The sequence below is a fragment of the Caloenas nicobarica genome, chromosome 10 (assembly GCF_036013445.1).
Source record: "Caloenas nicobarica isolate bCalNic1 chromosome 10, bCalNic1.hap1, whole genome shotgun sequence".
NCBI lineage: Eukaryota > Metazoa > Chordata > Aves > Columbiformes > Columbidae > Caloenas > Caloenas nicobarica.
The window spans coordinates 14,702,920-14,726,674 of NC_088254.1; the positions used below are offsets into that span (position 1 = coordinate 14,702,920).

At 43.1% G+C, this 23,755-nt stretch overlaps 1 protein-coding gene across 1 annotated transcript in view; it reads right to left on the bottom strand.

Annotated features, from left to right (window-relative positions):
* CEMIP (cell migration inducing hyaluronidase 1) overlaps positions 1-23,755 on the bottom strand; it is a 54,256-nt gene that overhangs the window by 19,046 nt on the left and 11,455 nt on the right. Inside the window, exons 9-16 of the mRNA XM_065641933.1 lie at positions 22,820-22,961; positions 21,808-21,999; positions 12,643-12,818; positions 11,845-12,054; positions 6,078-6,283; positions 2,750-2,819; positions 1,777-1,905; positions 975-1,060 (exon numbers count right to left, since the gene is read on the bottom strand). Coding sequence (XP_065498005.1) covers positions 975-1,060; positions 1,777-1,905; positions 2,750-2,819; positions 6,078-6,283; positions 11,845-12,054; positions 12,643-12,818; positions 21,808-21,999; positions 22,820-22,961 — 1,211 coding nt within the window. The remainder of the gene's footprint in view (positions 1-974; positions 1,061-1,776; positions 1,906-2,749; positions 2,820-6,077; positions 6,284-11,844; positions 12,055-12,642; positions 12,819-21,807; positions 22,000-22,819; positions 22,962-23,755) is intronic.

Sequence of the window (23,755 nt, forward strand, 5' to 3'; positions counted from 1 at the left end):
CCCCTGCTGAGCACAGGTTTTCAGCAGGTTTCTCTTCCTACATGGTTTCTTCTGTCGAGAAACTCGGTCATGGGGGAATGCAGGTTGCGTGCAACTGGAGGCAATTGGTCTTTCAAGAAAGAAAACTATGAAACTTGAGAATATTTAAGTCCTTTTCTCTCCATGGGATTGGTAACTAAGTTAAGAGCCAGACTCAACCTCTAAGGAGATAAAAGGGTGCAAGTGCGGTCCTTATGCTATTATATTTTGCCCACAAGAAGCCCTCTGCTTACATCAGCCTCCTTGCTGGGCTCAGCTTTGGGGAAAGAGTGGGGATTCTCAGAAGCCACTAGACCGTGGTAGGTTTGCTGAAATGATAGGCTCTATGGAGAAGTTTCCAGTATTTCTAAATGACTCGATGATGCTGCACAGAGCCTGTGCACAGCAGCAGGAATGACAGGTTGCTCTGTGTATTCAATTGTAATTATTATTATAGTGTCAGATTTGGGACTAGACAAACTGGAAATCAAAGTGTGAATTCTGCTACATAAGCACTCCCTATTCAAGCAGGTCCTAAAAGAATGAAGAAGATCAACTGCATTTCCAGGAAATATTTTAATTTCTTATTCCTGGGAAACTCTCGCAGCAAGTTATGCCCAGCGGGGCTGTTGACCAGACAACTTTCATTTTCTTGCTTATCTACAAAAAATAAAAAGTCGGTGGAACACCGTATAGCAGATGTAACATCCATGCCAGCTCAGCTCAGAACTAAAAAGCAAGGACAAAACCAGAAGGGTGTGGGTGCTGGGGGTCCATTAGAAAGGGTAATGGAGAAGATGAAGTTAGAAAGTGGTAAAACTAAGACCTTTTCTCAATAAAAGCCACCCCAAAGGCATTCCTACGATTCTTGTCAACTTCCTTGGGGGCAATTTCATAGCTTTCAGACAGTGCTATAGGGAAGTATTTTCCAAACTAAACTGAACAAAACACTTTACCTCCCAGAAATCAGTGTCAGGATAGGTCTTTTATCCTTGGCAGAGGCTGGAGTGGTTTTAACGCCATTATCGATGATCATTCCAGCCTAAAACAGAAATGTAATATTACAGTATTCTGTAAATATTCTGTATATATTCTACAGTTCTCTCCATCCCCAGGGTCTACCTCCAACCATTCTAAGCCCAAGTCACTCACACAATCCTAATAACTGCTTCTGTTTGTAGCATGTGAAACAGAGGGGCTATCAGGACTACCCAGACCTGCAGACATCTCCCCAAATTGCCACAGTTTTCCAGAAATGGCATCTCTCTGGTAAATGCATGTATGCCCATAACCACAAATACCCTGTTGCAATCTAAAGCACTTGGTAACACACAGCCCCACAACACGGCGTGCTAAGGGTAAAAAAGTAAAGAGAAGGCAATCAGACACAGCAGCCTGTATTTATGCCTCTAGAAGCCGTGCAGTTAATTGCTAACACTGGCAGCTGAGGTCTATAATTAGACAAACTGCCAGTAGATGCTCCTGGAGGCACTGCTTTAGGAGTGCAGAAGCAGAGCAGCAGTCTGAGCAGAGGCAAGAGCCTCTTTGAATGCCCAAGAGCCAAGCGAAACGGGTGCTGGCTGACTCCGAGAGCTCCCATGCCAGCACGCAAGCTGCTTTATCTGCAGACACAAACAAGCTGGCAGTAACTTTTGGTGAAACAGAAAGCACAGGCATTAATAGCTTGCAGACCCAAAGAGCTGGAGCGAGAAGATGGTGTTTTTTCCGAGGCAGCACTCCCATTGCGTGCAGACTCACCCGGTAGTTGGAATGCGCTCGGTTGTTGGAGAATTTCCCCATCGGCATGTGCTCCGAGTAGCCAGGGGAATACATGCCTGCCGAGGGTCCTGTCGGCACGTGGTGCAGAACAAACCAAAAGCCTGTTTCCTGATAAAGAGAATGGACATCTGAGCCTCTGCTTGAATGTCTTTGCTTGTCTACATTAGCCCAAGGATTTATCAGTAAAGCCACAAGACGTAAGCCAGCAGATTTCAGAAAAAATCAGCCTTGACGTGATAACTATATGTGGCAAAGAGTTTAACACACACATATATTCACATTCATGTCCTCACTTCTTCAAGGTGCCTTAAGCTCTGACATCTGTACTGAAACTATAAGCGAGACCTTCAAAATCTGTAACACACACACACACACTGACATCCTCTGATGACTTCATGGGCACATCTTAAAAATCAGATCATTTTCATTTAGTTGCCTAAAAATGTATCTAGGAGCCCAAATCTAGGTACTCAGATTTGGGAGCTTTGGAAAGACCGTATCTCTTTGTTTAAGGCTTGGTTTACTTGTTTATTTGTCTTAGTAGGAAATAAAGGCTCCTGATGTGACCAAGAATTCCTGTGGAATTAGCATTAGTGCTGATTGAAATTTCAGAGCACCATTACTGTACTGCAATAAACAGAATCATTGCCAAAGACTTCACTGGGACTCCACAGTCACATTTATTTAATTTATTCAGGCTGCACACTGTGCGAACGCTGGGAATTTTTGTTAAAGCCATCCAGCTCTAGAAACAGCAAGTGACAAGAAGTGTGGAGCAAAAGGAAAAGCATTCTTTTTTATTGGCAGCACTAGCCACGTTAATATAAGTCTCAATCTAGTAGTTTCAAAAATGTCTGAGTAACAGAAGCGTGTTGTATTCCAGCAAGAGCCTCAGCCTTTCAGGGCTGTAACCGGTCTGAGTTGTTACCAAATAAGAAACTTCTGCACTCACTTCAGATCCAGCAGCTGCACAGTTTACAAGGTTGTTGTGTGGGTTGGCTATCCAGAAGGTGGATACAGCACTGCAGGTCAGAAAAACAAAGAATAACATGAAAATGACACTTTGAGCACACACCAGAGTCAGCGATCAACACACCCCCAGTACAGGCAGGGCCAATAACTCTGCAGATAAGGGGTCCTGCCTAGGGGGCAAAGGGGATGTTGGTTTTTTTTTTTCTCTTTCTCTTCTCATACCACATGTGTCTTCTGAGGTTTGACAGAGAGCATGGCCTTATCTTTTAAAACCCCGAGTACTGAAAGAGGAATTTCGACTGCAATTCCAAGCCTGCTATGAAACTGTCAGATGTCAATCATGTTTTATGATAAGGTAAAAATATGCTGTTGCACAAGTCACAGAAAAGAACTTTGCCCCCAAATAAGCCCTCAAGTTCATCAGAGACTCATTTAATCCAGGCACCCAAAGAATTGCCTCTTAAGGGCTTTCCAAGTGTACCCCAGTACCTGCCTTTTCCAAGAGCTGCTGTGATTCATTAATTTTATTTGCTCCCACCCCCTCTATGCATTTCTTTTGGGACAAAAGGACTCAATTTGTCTAATGCACATAAAAGACTCTTAATTGAAAGATTCCCATCAAGGAGGAAAGATCAATCCATCACTGTCCATCCTGTGACACACAGCATTCATTAACCAACAGGCACGTGAACTTTGGGAGGAAAACATCCAGCACTTAACAGCCAGCAGACTGGCTCCTTGAACTGGTTGGGTGAAATTTGCCCTCCTGCACTGGACGAACCTATGGAACCCTAATGTCTATTTTAAATTTGCTGTGAAGGACTTCACAAGGGCTTTAGGCCAACTGATTTTGCTGGCCTAAGATGAAATTCTGTTTGTATGGCTTTATCACTAAAAGACAGCAAAGTTTTTCTAGTTTTGGGCATGGGACTGGTCTAGAAAAAAACAATTTGAGATGATTTGTAGAGTACCTCCTGCTGCATAGGTAAGGGCAAGGACATTGTATTTCCACAGTGACCTGTCTTTCAGCCCTATCTCGTTCCTCAAAGCCAAGTGGATTGGACAGGTTCCCGTGTCATTTGGCACAATCCTATTCTCTTAATTTCTAGCAGCCTCTTCCAAGCTGACGGAGCTGCAGCCAGTGCTTGTCCATCGTCCCTGTGCTGGGGGCCTTGGCCGCTGCCCCAGGGGCAGTGTTAGGGTACTCAGGTAAGTTCAGGCTGGATGAGCCCAAGTTATTTATCTGATCAGACCTTGAATTCTTTCATAAAGGAAGACATGGCAGATCAAAGGACCCTTTCATTAGACCTCTGCCTATCACTCCTAGCACTTTTTCATACAACAGTCTTCAAAACGAAAGAAAACATATCCCTCTGACTATTAAATGGATTATCAGTGGAAAATGAGTACAATGGCTGATTAACTCTTATTTTATGAATGGAGACATTAAGTTTAATTCATAAACAAACACAGATGTGAAAAAGAGCATTGCACAAATTCATATCTTTCCCTTGCCAAACTCAAAAGCTAAAAATATGTTTCTTTGGACAAAGCCCCAGTTTGTTCTGAGGACAGAATGGGTGATACCGATATATCCTCAGCAGATGGAGAGTATTTCCAAATAAAAGAAATCCCCTGAAGATTTTTAGGTCTTAGGCATCAATCAGCTAAAACCGTCTCGTTTTCAGGATGGAAGTCTGGCTCCAGAGACTCTCTCATTGAGTTTTTGTGGGTCAGAAATTTAGCTCTTTTTTTAGTGTAGATTTTTTCCCCCACATCATCTACAGCAGAACAAAACCCTGGAGAAAAATCTGGACTACCAGCAGAAGTGTTCCTGTCTTCCAGGAACTTCATCACAGCATCAATGCTCTGTGGTCTCAAGACTTCACCCTGGAAGACCTTCCATTCTCTTGCACCAGGGTCTTATCCTCAGGATGATCCACCATCAATTGTAAACTCTTAAAAGCAAGCTTGATGTCCAGCTTTTAAAAGAAAATACTCTGAAAACAGAGTTCCACAGATCTTCTCCAGACCACTTACTCTGCTCCCTGGACTATAGCTGGGGACATGCTTGCCCAGCTGCTAAGCACACAGGTTTTATGTTAGGAGTAAGAGGAGCTGGGGGAATGAGGGAAGAAAAAGATAATTATCTGCCTGATATGTATCAAAATTAATAGGTTCCCTGAACAGCTAGTAATTAGCAATGAAATAATATTCCTAGGTTGTGCACCTTGATTTTGGGGCAGAAAAAACAGCTGGGAAGCCATGAAAAGGAGGGCTAGAAAGGCCTTCAGGAGCTCAGTGAGTTGACACCCTGCCTTATGACAGGGTCAACTACAACTACAGTATTTGTGACTGGCATTTCTCTAATCTGTGCTTAAAAATTACTGCTAATAAAGAACTCATGAATTCCTCTAAGAAAAATTTCTAATGCTTAACTGTGCAGCCAAGCTGGTTGTGTTTCTTCTATACTTCACCTGAATTTTTTTTCTACTATGCAAGAGAATGGCAAAAAGAACTTTTAAAATCCCTTCTTATTGTAAATTCTTCTATAATCCTCATCTAAACCTCAGTTGGCAGATCTGCAAGGGCACTTACAGGAAAGGATCTTGCTAAAAAGGAGATGAAAGGCATTCAGTATTTTTCAAACAATACAGCGTCTGCAGCAAATAGAAGTTTTCAGAAGTTCTCATGGAAACGTTTTCATGAGGTCATGTATAGACAGACTACTAGAAATCCAGTGGGTATATAGAGTCTTTGGTCTTTTATTTTCAAGTTCAAATTCTGTGCTAAACTGCATTTATTATATTATTTTGGTTTCACTCCACAGTTTGGGCAGATCGTGCCAAATGAATGCATAATGTCAATGCTGTATCACTAAACAGTATCCATTCTTCGCAAATAATGACTTCTGAATTGATGGGAGTATTTTCAAAATCAGCAACCATTCAGCATGAGCATGAATGTCAGAACCCAGCCCATGCTGAACTCAGCAACTTTTTGCTGAGCCGTTGGAGTCAACACTCCATAAGGCACAAGGCATCACTGTGTACTTTGAAAGACAGATTTTCAATACCTGAAGTAGCAACCATCTCAATTGACTTTATGCTAAAAATGGAAATTATACCCTATGTGTGTAGGTGCCTAAACAGCACAAGTAGAAAGATCCCAAGGAGACTGCTCTCCCAACTTTTGGGGCATGCAGCCCAAACCTCCGCAGATGACTACGTGATCATCCACATGTAATACTATCTTTTATGGCTAAGTCGTGCAAAGAAAAGAAAGAGAAAAGGAAGGTGCCCGCTCACCTACAGTCCTGCCGGGGCTTGGGGATGTACCCTGGGTAAGCTCCCTCCGTGATCTGCTTGCACATCCTGCTGTCTCGGTCGGAGGGGAGCAGAGTGCTGGGTTTAACAAGCAGTCCAAGGCAGTGATCAAACGTGTTGCGCTCTTCTGGTCCATCTTCCGTAAAGAAGCAATGACCCAGTGCATCGTAACCTACAACATCCTTTACCTGCGTGTACAAAACAAAGGTCTGTGTTCAGATTTCATCCTTCAGCCACTACATAATAAGAAAAAACTTTACATTAATGTCACACAGGAACTTCAGTATCCTCTTGAACTGAGGCTGCATAAGCAAAAAGAAAAGCAAGATCGCTCCCTGCTCTTCAGAGCTTATAGTCCAAGCAATAACTCCAACGCTTACATTTAATTAGAATTTGTCATCATCTAGGAAATGCTCATTCCATTCTTTTCTCTGTCTGTGAAATCAGAGACTATCTTAGCATGAGGCTGGAAAAAACATGGGGTGGGGGATGAATGGAGGATGTTAGATGTTCAAATCACATCTGGGCTCATTCATCTTCACATGGAGTTACATGAGCAGCTACATAAAATGCATCTGAAAAATGCAGCTGAGCTGAAAAAATATTTTTTCAGGCTATCAGAGAGGCAGCAAGTTGTTTTCCAGACAGGCTGGCTTGTTTTAGGTTTGACCTGATCCTTTTTTCCAAGTTGTTGACAGAAGCTTTACTTGACCCTGAGACAAATCAGCTGGTGTTAATCAGTGCTGTTCTGGTTTTGGTTTGAATGTTGTTAACATTGGGATACCTTTGTGTTGGGCAGAACAATACCCAATCAGCCCACTGAAAGATCTGAGAAAACAATTTCAGGAGCAGATATGTGAATTCAAAGCCTAAAGCTAGGACTGGATGAGAAACAACAGCCTTCAGACACACCGTGTCCAACTAATCAGTTGGTAGTGGCTATGTCTGGGATATGGAAAATTAATTTCAGGTCTCCATTGGCCAGGTGGAGTGCTGGCTCTCCTGGGCTCTCTCCTTGCTCTTCCCATCAGCCATCGCCCATCAGCCACCTTGGACTTAGGAAAACTTCCTGATAAAGCTTAGTCTGACACCAGTGTCTTCCCACAAATGCTTCTGAGGAAACAGCAGTGGCCGAGGGGCAAAAGACAATATTAAAGTGGATAGAAGACTTATTCTTTATGGTGTCATTGAAAGAGCTGGGCACACAAGTACCTGAATTAATTTTGTAAACAGTCCTGAGACTTCTCTGTCACCTACATGATTCTTTCTTGAGGCAATGAGCACTAACTTCAAATAAAATCCCAGGACTAGTGTTGAAATGATTACAAATATGTTTTCGCATAAGAAAGAACACTTTGCTTGCCAAATCTATTACAAGTTTACATCTTCACACACATCTATTATGTATCATCCATGCTTCAGTGTAAATACTCAAATCTCTGAACATGAGTCACCACAGTAAATTAAACACAGCTAAAATGACCTGCAAAGTGGTGCATTCCTTTAAGCTACCTCACTGAAATTTACTGCTAACTTCCCCTATCTAATTAGATAATAGCTTTTGTAAGGTCAAGGTTTCTTTACTTAGGTGTAAAACATATGTAGTAGACTGAACTGTCTTTCCTTGGAAGCACGGGTTGTCCCAGCCTTGTACTTGTAAAGGTTTACAGGATAGGAGAACATTTCAGGAGAGTGACCTATCTTCAGAAGAAGTTTTCCAACATGTACAGGAAGTCGTAATCACAGAGATGTCAGAATTGCACAGAAACTACCACCAAAATCTATTTGTTTTCTCTCACACACAGTAATATTGGAAAGACATGTAAGTAATGATGCCATGACATTTAGATGATGGAGAAGGTTTCGGTAGAGAAATGCTAGCCACTTCGTATGACCATTAATCTTTCCAGCCAGCAGAGCACTGCACCAAGACTGGGACATGAAAACTTGTAGTGACCAGACCAAAGCTGGGGCAAAGCCCAGCTCTGTGCATGGGGAGTAACACCACAGGGGAACCCATCTCCTAGTATTGCGAGAGCGGAGTGAATCAGGGAGAGGAATGTGCATCAGCAGAGGGGCTCAGAGCCAGCAAACACCTGTTGTTCTCCTAACTCGTCCTTAAAATCCCACAGAACAACATGGAGTTATCAGCCAGGATCCTGGTCCTTAATATATTTGTTATCCTCCTTTGATTAATTACTTTTCCCCATATCTCATCTCTTGGTCAGCTCTGACTTAGTCTCCTGTACGTGTTTTCATGCACAAGCCCAGTACTGAAATGCTTGGATAGCAAATGAGATGCTTGTTCCAAAATAACTTTTCCAGTGGATTTATTTTTTTATTTCGTTAAAACCCTCTTAATAGTCCATAATCTTACTTTAACCATGAATAATTTATGGCCAGATAATGCCCTTCATGGTAAAACAATTGCTGTGTAGTATAGCTGGATTACTAAAAGTAGATACCACTGAGGCAGTTAGATAGCACAACCTCTTATACCGTGTATACAGCTCTCCCCTGGATTCTGCCAGACTGTTTATTGAACTCCATTTAATTTTCCTCCCCAATGGCTCTTTCCATTTTAGCTTGCACACTGGGATCCAGCGGAGAGAGTGGGAATCGGAGCAAAATTTCATCCCTGGGATTGCAGTGGCGTAACTAGGTGGGTTTACAGACAATGTATTAAAGAAAACATTGGGTAATGATTTCATTTTCAAACAATAATTATGGTGAGAAAAGAATTTCTACAGATTTGTTTCCAGAAGGACCCTCTGTGCCTTCCAGTGAATATGAACTTGTAGACAAGTGCAGAATAGCCCATCAATGAAGTGAGCTCATGTTGAGACAGTGACTCATAGCATACTGTACAGACCTGTACATTTCTGCCATTGGGAATAACTGGGCACTCTTTTCTCCTAGTGTTTTCCATATGAGAGTTTCTGAAGTGACGTGACAAAAGTGATAGCAAAGGAAGCAGGGAAGCCTGTGTTACCAGCCTGCTTTAATGACAGTTAAAAAACCCTGATGCCCCTCTCCCATTTGCTAAAGCATTTGCACAGGTGCTCAACCACAGTCATGCAAGAAGCCCCTTTGAAATCAGTGGCCTAATGATAGGGACATCATTAAGTGCTGAGGTTTAATAGCCCTGCTAGATGTTTTGTATTGCTATTTCCAAAGTCTGGTTTGTGCACGTCAAGGCAAATTTTTCCTCAGCAAAATATGCTTTGGATCTACCTGATCTCAGAGGGAATGAATGTTACCTGGGGAAAGACAGAGCTCACCACTGTTTGCACAAATGCATGTAGAAACACGTAGTGTTGCCCAAGTAAAAAGATAACAGGCAACTAGGAAATGTATAGAACAGTCGTACTCATCAGAGACTCATGTGGGTACCTGTGAATATATCTGGGGCAGAAGGAAGAGGAAAGGAAGGAAAATAGAGTCAGAAAGCAGATAAGGAGGTTGTGGTGGAATCACCTGACAACTCAAGGCATGGAGCTGCTTGACTACAGATGTCTATCACAGAGCAATGAAAAAACATTTAAGTGATGCAACCTTGGAGCATGACTTCTGTGATGCAACCGAACAAACTTGGTCAGAATGCTTTATTTCACTGGGGCTTTCTTTTCAGCTGTCAGCAATAATTATACAGTTACGATAAAAAATAGGTGAAGCACTATGAGTAGGTTTAGTATTCACACATTTTGATAAACTATAATCAACTGGGATTAAAGCCCTGACTAACATTTCAAACTATTTGTCCTAAATTCTAAGATTTCTCTTGGGTTCCTTGTTATGGAGGCAAAGCACAATTGTTTAGGGAATTGTGGTTGTTGAGCAACAGCAAGAGAATCAAGCTGCTTTCATCAGCTACATCATCCTGTCTGAATTTCACCATGCCATCTTGGCTGGAAAAGCCTGAGAACATGGATCCCTATGCCATGGATCCCCCACAGCACTGTTGTCACTTGGAGAAAGCACAAGAGACAGAACTATTTCCAAATTATCTATATGAACCCATCCGACTGACTGATAGCAAAAATGCCAGGCTCTCAGTATTTGGTTTGGCAAGTATTAATCACCAGGGAATGAAGATCTCACAGAAGCAGAACTTTAGCTGGCCTGCGGCTCAACAGCTGTGCAACCTCTGTGTAGCCAGAGAACGTGTTTATGGTGCCACTGGTAACAGCCCACACTGGTGTGACACACAAACCCTGCAACACTGCCCTTCCACTCTGCGCATCGCCTGCATCCTGAGCCCCTGGGCTGGTGACTTTGGATTGGGAAGATGCCATATGACCCTGAACACCTTATATAATTTATACAGTAAAATGTCTCTTTTTCTTCAGAAGCTGAGTTCATGTGGTAGGTTTTTAGGATCATGTTATAAACCTAAAAGGATAGAGGTCAAACTCAAAACCTCAGATTCATAAATAGCAGATAAAAGCTACTCTGCTTCTGGAGCTGCAATTTCAATGCCCTTTCTTCAACTTCTGTGCATTTTAATTATGCCTGTGACTTTCTTTTCCAACGCTGCCACTTTTAGAGGCTGTAGCCTGCAGTCCGTGCCAAAAGCAAGATTGTAAGACAAAGCCCTCCATGTGCTACAATCAGGAGGAAGCATTTTTCAGCAAGTAAAGGGCAAAAATCATGTCTTAGCTAGAGATTGAAATCAAATGCTGTTCCCTAAATAAGTTCAAGGAAAATAGTTTCTTACAGGCTTCTACAATGAGATGGTACAATAACTTTAGAACAGTGGTATGGATATGAATTCCTAATGCACAGTGACCATCCAGGTTACAACTGCCAGTGATGTGACTTCTCTTAAAACTCTGTTTTATATGGTAGCAGGGCTTTTTAACTGTACAAATGTTCCTCTTCAGGACTCTCATGCACTTTTTTCATTTTGGAATACACTGCCCTCTCACTGAATGGGTGAGAGTTCTCTGCCTACAGAAATCTTGGCATTTAAGACTTTGTATTTGAGCTGATACGTGGGGAAAACTGTTGAGTCAAACCTGATGTTTATTTCACACTTTCAGCAGCTCTGCTTTTGGGATAGATTTCTGCACATTTCCTGAATATAGGTAAGAAGCAGCTATCAGAGGCAGGACGAGAATCAGGAAAGCCTTTCTGGGGTTATACGCCAGTCTCCGGGATACTCAGTAAGGTAGCGTTGGTTTTCCCTCTGCATCTTTACTCCAAAGAAGAAGGCACCCCTACATCTGAACATGTTCTTACCATCTCTGGTGTCCTGTAACTTGTCTGGTAAGCATAGCTCATTTTATAGATTTATCCAAAAGGATTTCTTGCTTTGGAGAACATCTCTGACAAATCAGAGCTCTGTGCATGCTTAATGTTGTGAATGGCACTGCAAACTCAACCCACCATTACAGGAAAGATGAAGCACACTTAAACCTTCTGATTATCCTCTTTAAATTGCAAGCTGTCTGTCTATAGATAGATCCAACTACTCATTAGAGATGGGCTGGTCTGCAGACATCTCTGCGCAAAGACATCGGCTCTGCCTGCTCTGAGTCACACACAGTGCCACATCGGCCTCCTCCTTTCTAATGCAGGTTGAAATATGCCTGGAATGTATAGACACACCATTAGGATGGGGGGAAGAGTCAGACACTAGCTCTAACAATAATACACATCACCCTGCAATAATTAACCCGCTTTCAAGATATGAGGAAATATTTTAACTAGTGCCTTGATCTCTAAGGTAGCCATTGGAGCTTCTTACCAGTAAACCATTGGATCCATGGACTGTGACACAGCGGGAGAAGGTATGGTGGATGGAGACATCCTTCACGTATGTTGGAGGGTTGTAGCCTCCTTTCTCATCCACGTCTCCAGCCATATGGAAGTGAATCGGGTAATGTCCCATTGTCTGCTGGCCCATATATTTCAATTCTAGACCTTCAATATGGGTAGCCTTAAAACCAAGACCGATCTGAAGAACAACAGAACATGAGTCAAGAAACATAAAAGACTGTTGAGGGCAAGAAGGAGGTTTAATACAGGAGTAGGAAGGGTTGTACTGTTATCTGCTAGAAAGACTTACTGCCTGGAAGGGACTGTATGGCTGTAAGGTAAGGGAAAGAGGGTCATGGTGGCTAAGGGGACCATAGTTGCTCTGTAATCCCACTGCTGCTTGCACGGCCACACATGACTTAATTCCAAAAGGAAAACCATTTGCATTTAATGGTTTCCATGAGTTTCAGTAAGCTGGGCCTAAATCAAACTCCCTGGGTTGAGCACCAGCAGAATCTGGGGAAAACTGATATTGGGATGTGGAGACAGTATCTCAGATGGGTTGATCACCAGTCTGGCTGGCTGAGCAACATCTGCAGGGCTGTGAAGTGCACTTCAAAGCCAAGGGACAGGCGGCAGCAGCGGGGTGGATCTGCTGCACTCTGGGGAGAGGCTGTTTGCTCAGCAGTTGACACGAGGGATTTTTGCCTTTCTGCATCCTGGCTTCCTCGGTATGTGAAGGTGTGGCTGGGTGGAGGAAAGTGCAAGGGGAGGGCTCCAGACCTACCTTGATGTGTCCCCCAAAGGTGTCGAAATCAAAGAAGGAGCATAACTTGCTGCTGTACTCATAGCACCGCCCCTCCATCTCGCCCATCACCACCACGTTGCGGCTCAGCAGCCCCACTTCTGCCCGCATGTCAACACCATCAATGACTTCACCAATGTGGAGGTATGTCGCTTTCCCTAAAAGAACAAGATCCAGTTTCAGGGTTACTCTGCCAATGCTGCTGGTTTCCCCTTGTGCTTCCTGTGGTGGGGTTGGCATGATAATGAAAAGAGTCATTGAGTCAGCGAAATCTGTTGGCTGACTCCTCAAAGGAGGGAAGGCTGGAGTGCAGGTGTCACCCAAGGTCTTGCTGAGCTATTTGCAAAAGAGGAAGTGGGGTTTTTGGTCTTAAGTTGCTTCATTTAGCCAGAGAGTTAAACCCACAGCCTGATAGACAAAACACATTTCCTACCTTGAAAAGGGACTGAGATCACTCAAGAACTTTTTACTTTAGATAACAATCAGCTGTGTATGGACATCCAATGCAAAGGAAATTGATGATGTAGCTACTGAAGAGTCTAAATCCCCAAGGATAGCACAGCACTTCCTACAGTAAGACACTGAGAGCTGCTCAGATCCTGCAGCACTGCTCACAGGCGAGCATCAGTCTGATCCTGCTAACGTCGTGGCTGTTAATGTAAGCAAGGAGAGGACTGGGCAGAAAGCCTTGTGGAAATTGTGGCTTGGGACAATTGCATCCAGCTTGTGGGCTGCAAAACCTCCTCCTGCCTGCCCTCCAAAACCTCTCAATTTTAGATCACTCCACCTTTTAGATCTCTCCAACTTGCTCTCAACACTTCCCTTTGCCCTGGTGTAGTCAGAGTCGATAGGATCTTCCATGAACCCCATGCCACATCTCCCTTTGCCAAGCCACGTTGCTCCACACGCACACACCTGGCTCCATGGCGGGGTTAAAAGCACAGAAAACCTTCCCTGGCTGGACGAGAAAGGGGTGAAGTCCAGGCAGTGCAGATGTCTAGGAAGCAAAATAATCTCTTTGCTGTAATTTCATTCAAACATATTCATATTCCCTCCTTCCTTCTGTGGCTTTCTGCAGAGAATGCAGTTGGGAAAAGGTTCATCTTACTGACTACATTCTGTATTATTCCAGTAAAAATAAGTAATAAACTCTTTAAGTAAACACTGAACTTTCAGGAATGCTACACTTGCGTGTATTTGATTTCAATGGAGTCGTTCAAAGCTGTAATTAGAAACAAATGGCAAGCCTGAAGCCTGGCTATCGCTGCAAAGCACTTTATGCTTAAGCAGAGGTGCCAAGTTGAGGGGAGGATTCTGAACATTGAAACCATCTTGTTTTTAACCAAAACATGATGCTTTGACTTTATAGCAAAGACAAGAAAAAAACATTCACTCCCTCTTCCTCCTGGAGCTGGGTGCAGTGTAGTTTGATGGTAATGTTGGGATTGGGGAAGGGTGAGCGCTCCGCCTTGCTCCAAGACCGCGGTGTTGCATGACAGAGTTCACACCACTACGTGTGCCCTCTGCCTTGGCGCCTCCACCTCCAAAATAATGCAAACACGTGAAAAAACACTGTTAACTAGAGGAGTGGTGATGGCAGGATGGGTGGGTGCTTTTACCCAGGGCTGCGGTGGGAAGATGTGGCTCCTCTGAGCTCTGTGTCCAGACCCAGAAACAACGGTCTGCAAAGGCGCAGGGGTTTGCACCTCACCCACGCTTGTGATTGCCTCCCTAGGAAGATGCTGGGCTTCCCCGTGTTGTTGCTCTGAAGCCAGTGAGCCTCATCAGGTGTGTGGCCAAAACCAGACCCAGCTCTCCCAAAAAGCAGCTTCACTGTTCTTATTCACATACATTTAAAAAGCCACTGCCGTGAGTGTCCTCCACACAAGGGCATTCTGTGCTGGACCCTTGAGTGAGTCTGCTAAGCAACACAGCCTCTCATTATGAAACTGTTTTTAAGCTGTTATTTTTCAGTTTCCCCTGGAGCTGACCTTTCCTTGATTTACTGAAATGCAGGAAGAAGTTCAGATAATCATAAGAACATCCTATTTCAAGCCACATCTCCAGGATTTGTAGCAGTGAAATTAGATAGGCAGTTTTGTTATTCATGTGCTGAGCTCTAGAATAATAAATGTCATGCTTGCATGTATTTAATTTAATTTAACACTAGTCCAGACATGCAAAATAGTGCAAGCACTGACAGGAATGTTAAATACGGACTAACCAGTTTCTAAATATAACTTCTTGGGTGCATGTTTTTCACATTGTGCTTTTGCTGACTTGACTTGTTTGTAGATAAAAGGAGAGATGGAAAGCAATTCCCTTCCAATGTAGAAGTGGATTTTGAATAATAGCTCCTTTAACAGAATTTTGAAAAACAAACCTCTCTTCTTGGCAGCCAGAAATTCAAGCTCCCCATAGCAATGGGGCCATGTTCCCGAAACGGCTCACGGGAGACAAACCAGACAAACCCTGGCACAGGAGCCCTCAGGTGCTGTAAATACCTGTGGGAAACCAGCACCCCAGGACCAGGCACTTCCTGGGGAGCTGGGAGCACCACAATGTGCATTTATAGACAATTCATAGACAGGTGGCACTCTGAAAGGAGCCACTGGCCATGTTTAGAAAAAAAAAGAAAAAAAGAAGACACTGCTCTGTGGCGAGTTCAGGGAGTTCACACAGGGATGGGAGCCTCTCACTCTGCAAAGCTGCAAATTTGAAGCTACGCTGCTGCTTGCAGCCAACACGTGGAGCCTTCCCAGGGAGTGGTCACGATATCTGAGACCCTGGGCACTGACCATGGGCAAACCCAAGCCAGGGGTTTGTGAACTGGCACTAAAGTGGTGATACTGAAAAGGCAACACTGTGCTTTGAACGTGGGAGGAACGTGTCTGCTGCTTCAGCATCAAAGCCGGTGCCAGTGATTGCCCAACTGCAAACAGCCCCAGGGGTCACTGATTCACCATCTCCTCCTTTGGGCTTGGTCTTGCTGCATCCTTCACAGACACACGTTGCCTCGCCAGCAAGCCAGGCTTGTGCCATTTTATAATCTAAACCAAACAAAGCCTTGCAGTGACACGGATTACGTCTTCCCACAACAGGCCGGTGCGATGGACTAGGAAAACTGCCTTGGGTTTGCTGGTCCATTTGTCACACCGGTGCCTCCAGTTAGCAAAATGTAAATTAACAGGGAACGACTTCTTTAATGTGTGGGCTTGCCTGGTAGGAGTCTTGATTCAGCAAAATATGAGCACATTTCCATGCTCATTACTCAAGACAGTGACTATTAAAGTCACCAGCTGTTGGTAAGGACAAGGTAATTATTAAAAGAAAGTATGCATTAAGATAAACCTAGATGATCTGCTAATCAAGGGCATGCTTAAATCAACAAAGCAATTCAAAGCAGAGTCTCTCCAAACTGTACAAAGCTCCAGGAAAACCTGTCACACTTGAACCTACCTATAAAACCTGGGTCTCAGGCTTTATCAAACCTAAGAAGGGTGGAATTTTAAAACTATTTCAGCTGCTGGAAGGGTGCTGAGCTCTGGAAAGTTAGACAGATGTCCCTGAAAACCCTCCCAGGTACACTCATGCATTCCTAAATGCCTTGGCTCTAAATGACATAAACTGCTAAATATTCCTTTCAGAAGTGAAACACACACTTGAAGGTCTGGGTTTGATGAAGATAAAGTAGCGCTAAGATGCTCATGGATTTTTTTTCTCTAAAGGGTCTTTTTTTCTTTTTTTTTTTTTTTTTCTTTTGGGCTCTCTAAGGCTAAGACCTTCTCTCTCATGGTCTTTTCAGGTTTCCTAAACAAGAGTTTTTAAAGGAAATGCTGAACACAAACTTGTTTGTTCAACTCATGTAATCTAGTGACAGTGAACCCTTCAGGGCATCTTTAAAATCAGTGCAACTCATTGTAGATGCCAGCCCAGACCTCTGTCAGATTTATCATTTTGTCAAATGTTTGTCATCACTGGTAATGCCCCTATTGCTTATATTTAATATCCAACAAATGTGCACACAGGCACCCTGTCAAATCCTCATTATTCTGAATTATGTGGATGGGGTTTGCTATTGCATCCCTAAGCCACAAGCCTGCAATGCAACGCAGCACGGTTTGGGTGAGCTGACCAGTTTCTTGACTCACGCAGTACAACCTGGTGTCTTAAGGAATAAATATTCATTGAATTCAAAACTTTTACATGGAAAATCAAGTTTCCAGTAAAAAGACATACAGCAGAAAGGATGAAATTTTATAAGGAGTTCAGAGCTAACTAAGCCGTCTTGGGACAGATTCCTGCTGGGTAGCTCATCCTATTTTAGCCCTTCATCCTTTGTCTCCTTCATGGTCCTGCATGGTGTCCTGCAAAAGCTGGAAATATGTCCTCCGCTGTAGAAGCATGAAGAGCCTTGAGTTCACACTGATATTATTAAGTGTATATTTAAATGCTGCATTGGATCAAAGCCTCTGTAGCTGTTTGGTTTCAAGGCTGAAATGAGTGGATCTTGTTGCTGCAGACAGGTGTGACAAGAGGATTGCTATGGACCGAGGGCAGCACATTTGCTCATTCTAGCTTTAACTGAGCACTGAGAGGTCTCTGCAAGGTCTATTAGTGTTTTATCCCAATTGCAGTGTCACACTCTTTCATAAGCCCGCTCACATCCCACCCCAGGCTCTCTTTCTGCAGCAGCTACTTGGCAATCTACTGACATGATTCTGTATATTCTAGGTTTTCCCCCTCCGACCTTCCAGTTTTTCCTCACCTTATCCTGACATATAAGCTCTTGCAGCTGGGATGGGAAGATTAGGCAGGTTTGCTGGACAAACAGATCGAATCCTTACTTAAATCAGGCTCAAACTCAACCCTTCCAAACCACCATGTAAACCTGAATATGTTTCTTTCAACTCTGCTTCTAAACAATTCCCACAGGTAGAAGAAGAATTTCTGACAGACTGTTAGAAAGGGCCATTTCACAACATATCCTGCGCACCCCTCAAGCACCAGGGATGTCTTAACAAAAGAGCTTTTGGCAAGTTCCAGCCAAAGTGATGCCAACTTCTGAACAGAACCCCCTAAATCTCTAAAAGCTTCTGAATTTTGACAGTGGAGTAACTTCCCCCATCCTTACAGCAGAAGATGAATGCTGACACAGGCTGTGCAGTTGTTAGAGAACCACATATTTACATTTTTATTTTGAAGTTCTCTGCATGAAGAAGATCACAGTAAACTCTGTATCTCTACAGTATTTGCAACCCAATAAGCAGGATTTAAGATATGTGTGCTTGTAATCATAAATTCATCAGTATGTGGGATAATTGGAGTAATTATGCCAGGCAGAGATAGATTTTTCATGCTTTATCAAGAGCCTATAGGAGCACAAAAGAGCATTTCATCATTTTTGTTCCATAGTGAAACTTATCAGCATTGGTAGTAACTTCATACAGAGCAACCAAGATGCAGATAAGACTTGTTTCCCAGGGAAACTAGACAAAATACTTGATCTTTCCTACTATCCAGTTCTATCATAACAACACAACCCTTCCTTCCTTCCTTCCTCCTCCCTCCCTCTGCCCCGTACCATTGTCCCTCCCCAAACCTTGTGAAGTTGGAAGATCAAACAGTTTTAATCTGTTCCCACAGAGAAAATAATCTAGGCACAAAAATGGCAAGTGAAAAAAAAGTTAAACAAAGGAGGCGAGTGGAGAAAAACTTCCATTTAAGTGAGGGTCTGTTTGACCCGGAGCAGGACCTGCAGAGCCAAGTCCTTGTGCAAACTGCACTTACTCACGGGAGCAGCAGTTTTGAAATCAGTGCAATTACTCCAATAATGGAGTGCACAATATCAGTACATGGGTGCCCTCCCTCACTTTCTGCACTGAAATTTGCAGAAGTCCACAGTTAGACATCTAAATTCTACAAAAACCTTATGGGAATTGAGTATTAACTCTCATAAGCTGTTTTGAAATGACCAGCCTCTAATCAATCCATTTCTAGCAAGTAAAGCAAGTATGAGTTTTCAGCAGGAAGTAACAAATATAAAGAGGACATGAGCTAACTAGTGAGTTTGACTTATTTGGCACAATACGCTAAACCATGTCTATTAAAATATTATTAAATGATGAGAGCATCAATTATAATTAAACCTTGGTATGCCAAGTGGCTGCCACACCAAATTGTCTGTCCACAAAGCAGAGGTTTTCTGCCTTTTTTTAAACAAAGAGATTCTTAAGCAGTTCAGACCTGACATTTAGGCTTCATTTACAAAAAGAATGGAAAGGAAAAAAATAAAGATTAAAAGGGAAATAAACCATCACAGGTAGGAATGGTTTTATCATTTGTCTTTCAAAGGGCAGACTTTTGGAGTTCTCAGCTTCTAAACTAAATCTCTTAGGAAAATTAGGCCATTCCACTTATTACAAATGACATCCCTCTGAGACTCCTTACATAAATATATCTGTACGGAGGTCTTTTCTTGGGAGAAGCAAAGCAATCTTGAATATCTCACATCAGGAAAGGAAGGCAGACATTTATGATTAATGTCTTCACACACAATTAAGAGCCTAATGCCACCGTGCAAGCGCGGGTGGTGCAGAGGCTGCTCACCTGTGCTAAGGACTTCGTTCTCCCTTCACACAAAGTTTGATGAGCCACTGGGACAAATAAAGCCTTATTTAACAGAAGTCTCACAGGTAATTAAGGGAATCGCAACAAGTTTCATCAAAGTCAGAGCCTGATCACGGGACAGTGGATTCATACATGCACACCCATGCACAAAGAGGTTTTTGTGCGAGCCAGGATCTCAGAGCAGTGGTGTTCACCTCCTCCAGCAATGAGCCCAGCTCAGAACCCACCACCGTGGTATTGCCACCCCCTGGCAGGGCAGGGAAGGGGTAGGCAGAGCTGTGCTGAGTGCAGGCAGCTGCAGGCATCATGGTGGGGAGGAGGCATGGAATGCACCCACCCCTTGGGTCATTAGTGCTTCTTATTCTGGCTAATCGCATGTCATGGCACAGGGCAACAGATGAAGTTACACCATAGCTGGGCACAGAGCAGCTCAAGGACCTGCTGCTCCTAAAGACAGGGGAGATCTCAGACTTGCCCAGGTTTAATTTCATCTAGACTGAACTTAGAATCAGGCAAATTATTTTATTTTCTAGTGTGAATGTGCTTTTGTTACAAGAAAGTTGGATATGATTTTTATTATTGGACCAGATTTTGCCTTGATTTATATAATCAGTGAAATCCTATTGACGTCAGTGGAGTTGCCTGGATATAAGCAAGGGCAGACTTTGGCCCTGGTATTCATGTCATTTGTGGTAATAAAAGGAATGTCCTAATTCTCCTAAAGAGTAATCGGAGACCAAGAGCATGATTACTTTAACAAGACTTTCCACTGCTTCTTTACTTGAAACTCACATGACCTTTTTTATTAACCCTTGATTAATATTCTTCAACTACCTTAGTTGCTGTTGTTGTAGAAGATAAATGCTATTACGTGAATTTCACAGATCCATTAGATTATAGGAAGCCTATGAGAAATATTCCTATGCCATCTTTATTTTTACTGACGAACTTCCAAGATCATCTTCATGCTGTGACTCGTATCATACTAGTCTGGTACAGTTTTTCCAATACCTCAAAAGTTGCTCAAGAAAAATATTCAACTTGGACATATGTGTTCTTTGAAAGTACTAATCATTTTAAGTCATAAGACTATGATACATTCAAACTGTGAATAACATTTTTCTTGGCTTGATGAACACCTCTCTTTCAGGCCATCCAACAATGAATGGCTAGAGCTCTGTGGGGAGGCAGTTGCCAGAGGAAGTATATTTGAACCTTCCAGAAGATGTTGCATCACAGATAATGGTGAAGTAGTTCAGTTCACAGAACTGAGCAAACTCCCCAGTGCATTGGATATTCCAAGTGCACTCATGGTTTCTCAGAAAGATCTTACTGTAAAAAACCCCTCTGCCTAGAGCAATTGCCACTGTGTAAGCAAAAGATAACGTAACGTGCATTTACTGCCAGGCAGATGCTGCCTTTGAAATACGGCTTCAGCTGTTACATCCTTTTATATTGTAAAATAATTTTTACTTTTTCAAAGTATAGCAATTAAAAGGTCTTGATCTATTCACAGAACAGGCAGTTCACATGGTATTTCTATGTTATGTTTATCAGTGTGCCAAAGTCTAGTTCTAGAAGGAAAAGAACACTTCACAGATTCAAGTAGGGATGCAAATCTCCCGCTCTGGATTTTACTTTTATGCTCATATCAGTAACAGTCTGTGCTTCATCATAGTTGTGCTACTTAATTTGACTTAGAATCTGAAGTCCACTTTACAGTCACTAGACTGCAATGTCTTTTCATCAAGAGCAATTTGTTCTGGATTTGAGCTAGTCACCCTCAAGAGAAAAATGCTGTGGCTCTGCAAAGTTTCCTGCTCCTCCTGCTCAGCCCTTTACCATACTGACTCCATCCCAGACTAACTCGGGCAGCACTTCACCGGCTCCGGCTCCCCCAGCGCTGCGGCTCAGGGCAACTCGCCGGGCACGTGATGCCAGAAATGTTTAGTTAATACATCACCTCTAAGGAATGCCATCTAGAGACACAGTGAAAGAGAAAACAGTAGCTTCAGTAGTACAAAACAGTATTTCTAAAATGTAAGATTACAGTTCTTGTGAAACATGACTTCCTTAGGAAAAGAGCCAGCTGCTCATTACTTCATAGCCTCACAGTCTCTCACGGTCTGCTCCTGCTCTAGCTCACTCTTCAGATCAGCTGTGCTCATCTCCTGCTTGCTAGGAAGTGATCCAGTTTCAAATACAGTTACGTAAAACTGAACAATTCAAATACATGACATGTACTTGTCTCTCTTAAATAAATACATTAATTCAATAGCGTGCTTGGGGACAAAAAAAACGGAGTCAGCTACGAAAAGGGAAGGCAGAAAGGAACCAGAATCAAGTTAGATGGCTTTGAAGCACAGAAGGCCTGTGTTTCCCAAAAGCATCTAAAAACTAGCCGTCGAATTCAGGTGTGTCTTTCAACTCTTCGCAATTCTTGATGGAGACACCTTAGCACAAATGACAGAATTTGTGAACAGCAACACACCAGCATGACAAGATGAAGCCCTTTACCTGCTACCTTGACCTGGGTGGGTCTGCAGGCTCTGCAGGGCAGGACTTGGAACTCCTCCGCCTGGTACATGGAGTAGTCAGTGCTTGCAACCACCAGCCTGTCGCCGGGATTCCATGAGCTCACGTCATCCATCAGATTCAGGACCGTGCTGTTCACATTGGTGTCAATGGTTACCGTAAGCTTTGGTTTCACTGAAAAGCCAAAATGGAATGGTGGAGAATTCAGTTAATCTTATCAGAAAATGCCTGCTTTTTTTTTTTTTTTATTTCCCTGGAACATCACCAAAAATGATGATTTCTTCATGCAACAAAAAATAGTTAACTCTTCCAAATATGCTTTTTACTGGCTTTGGCTTGGAAAGCAAGCAAACGAGACAGTGTTTTCCTTTAGTTGCAGGCAGGTGGATTTTCCACTAACCCCAGGACTAAATTTAAATGTAGCTTTTAGAGACTCATTTTCACCACACCCACTTAGCAGCAGCACTTGTGGGTGCTGGGCGCTGTTATTCACAGCAGCTAAGTGGTCTTTAATGTAATGACTGTTTTTTCCAGAAAAACAACCATTTTCCACTCTCCTTTTCCCACCCGCTGAGTGCTGAAGAATCCTAATGACCTGTCTAATGACCAGGCTAGGGACAGTGGTGTTGGAATTAATAACTAGAAACCAAAGTATTACTTTCAAAACCTGTTGTCTTCGCAAACTCTGATTGACTAATCCTACCTCATCTCAAAATGCTTTAGCAAAAGACAAGATATTTACAGGAAGGGACTTGCCAAGTATTTGCCAGAGCCTCGCTGGGTTTTGAGACACCACCCTGTTGCCTCTGTTAGCACTCAGGAATTTTTCCTGAGATAAATCTTCAGCTGTTTTATCTGTGTTCATGTCAATAGCTTAGCTGAAGCTTCAGCTTGGGGAATTACTCAAGTTGTTCTTACACCAAACAATGGCCAGTTATGGAAAGACAATATTTCTGCTTTTCCCTGGTCTGGCTTTCAAACATGGGACACGTACCAGATCTGCCACACAGGAACCGTACTCTGTAGTTCTGACAGCCCTCGCCCGTCTGGTCCTTGCCATGGCACAGAAACCTGTAATCATGGCCACTCTTGTAGAAAACCTCAGTTGTTAAATTAGCTCCATCAAGCGTCATTGCCTGGAATGAGAACAGAAATCTAAACCAGGTGATACCCTGAGGTGGAAGGGTTTCACCGAAACATCCATGCCGTCAGAAGAGGCTCTTGCTTTGTTTTGGGTGATGCACAACAGTTGTATAACAAAACACGGTGACTGTTATGTGTGCTATCCAGCCGGCACTCCAGCTGGTGCTCAAACACAGCTATTTTATCCGCAAGCTGCACAGATTATTGCTAGGTGCATGCCTTTCTCTCGTGTCTATATTAAGACCATGCGCTTTTTTGGGAGGAGTATTCTGAGCTGCACTAACATCTGCCTTGGTGCCCTAGATTTTCTCTTGCAGTTGGTTCGAGGGCAGATGAAAACGCCGAACACAGATGCTTGCACTCAAATGAACTCATGGCTTCAAGCCTCTTCCCTACACTCATTTCATTGCTTGTGGCTAGGTGATGTCTGAACCTTGCAGAAGAAAGAGGTGGGGGTCTTACTTCTTCTTTGCACGGATCAGTCTCTAAGAAAAAAAAAAACAAAGTGGCTCCAATACCCAGCAAGGATCAAGAAGAGGTGGCCTTTTCTCACACACAAGTACCAGCCTGTAGAGCTGCCTTGAGAAAAAAGGCTGTATCATAGCAAGAAGCAGGGGGATATGTAGGCTCTCCCGTGTTCCTGCTGGAGCAATGTCACCCCTCAGGGTAATGTTAAATTTCACGGTCTGGCTCTAAAGCTTGCAATTCTCTTGACCCTTTCACAAAAATGTGCTGCATTGCACTGGGCAATCCAAATATCACGTGCACTTTAACACAGCACTGGGAG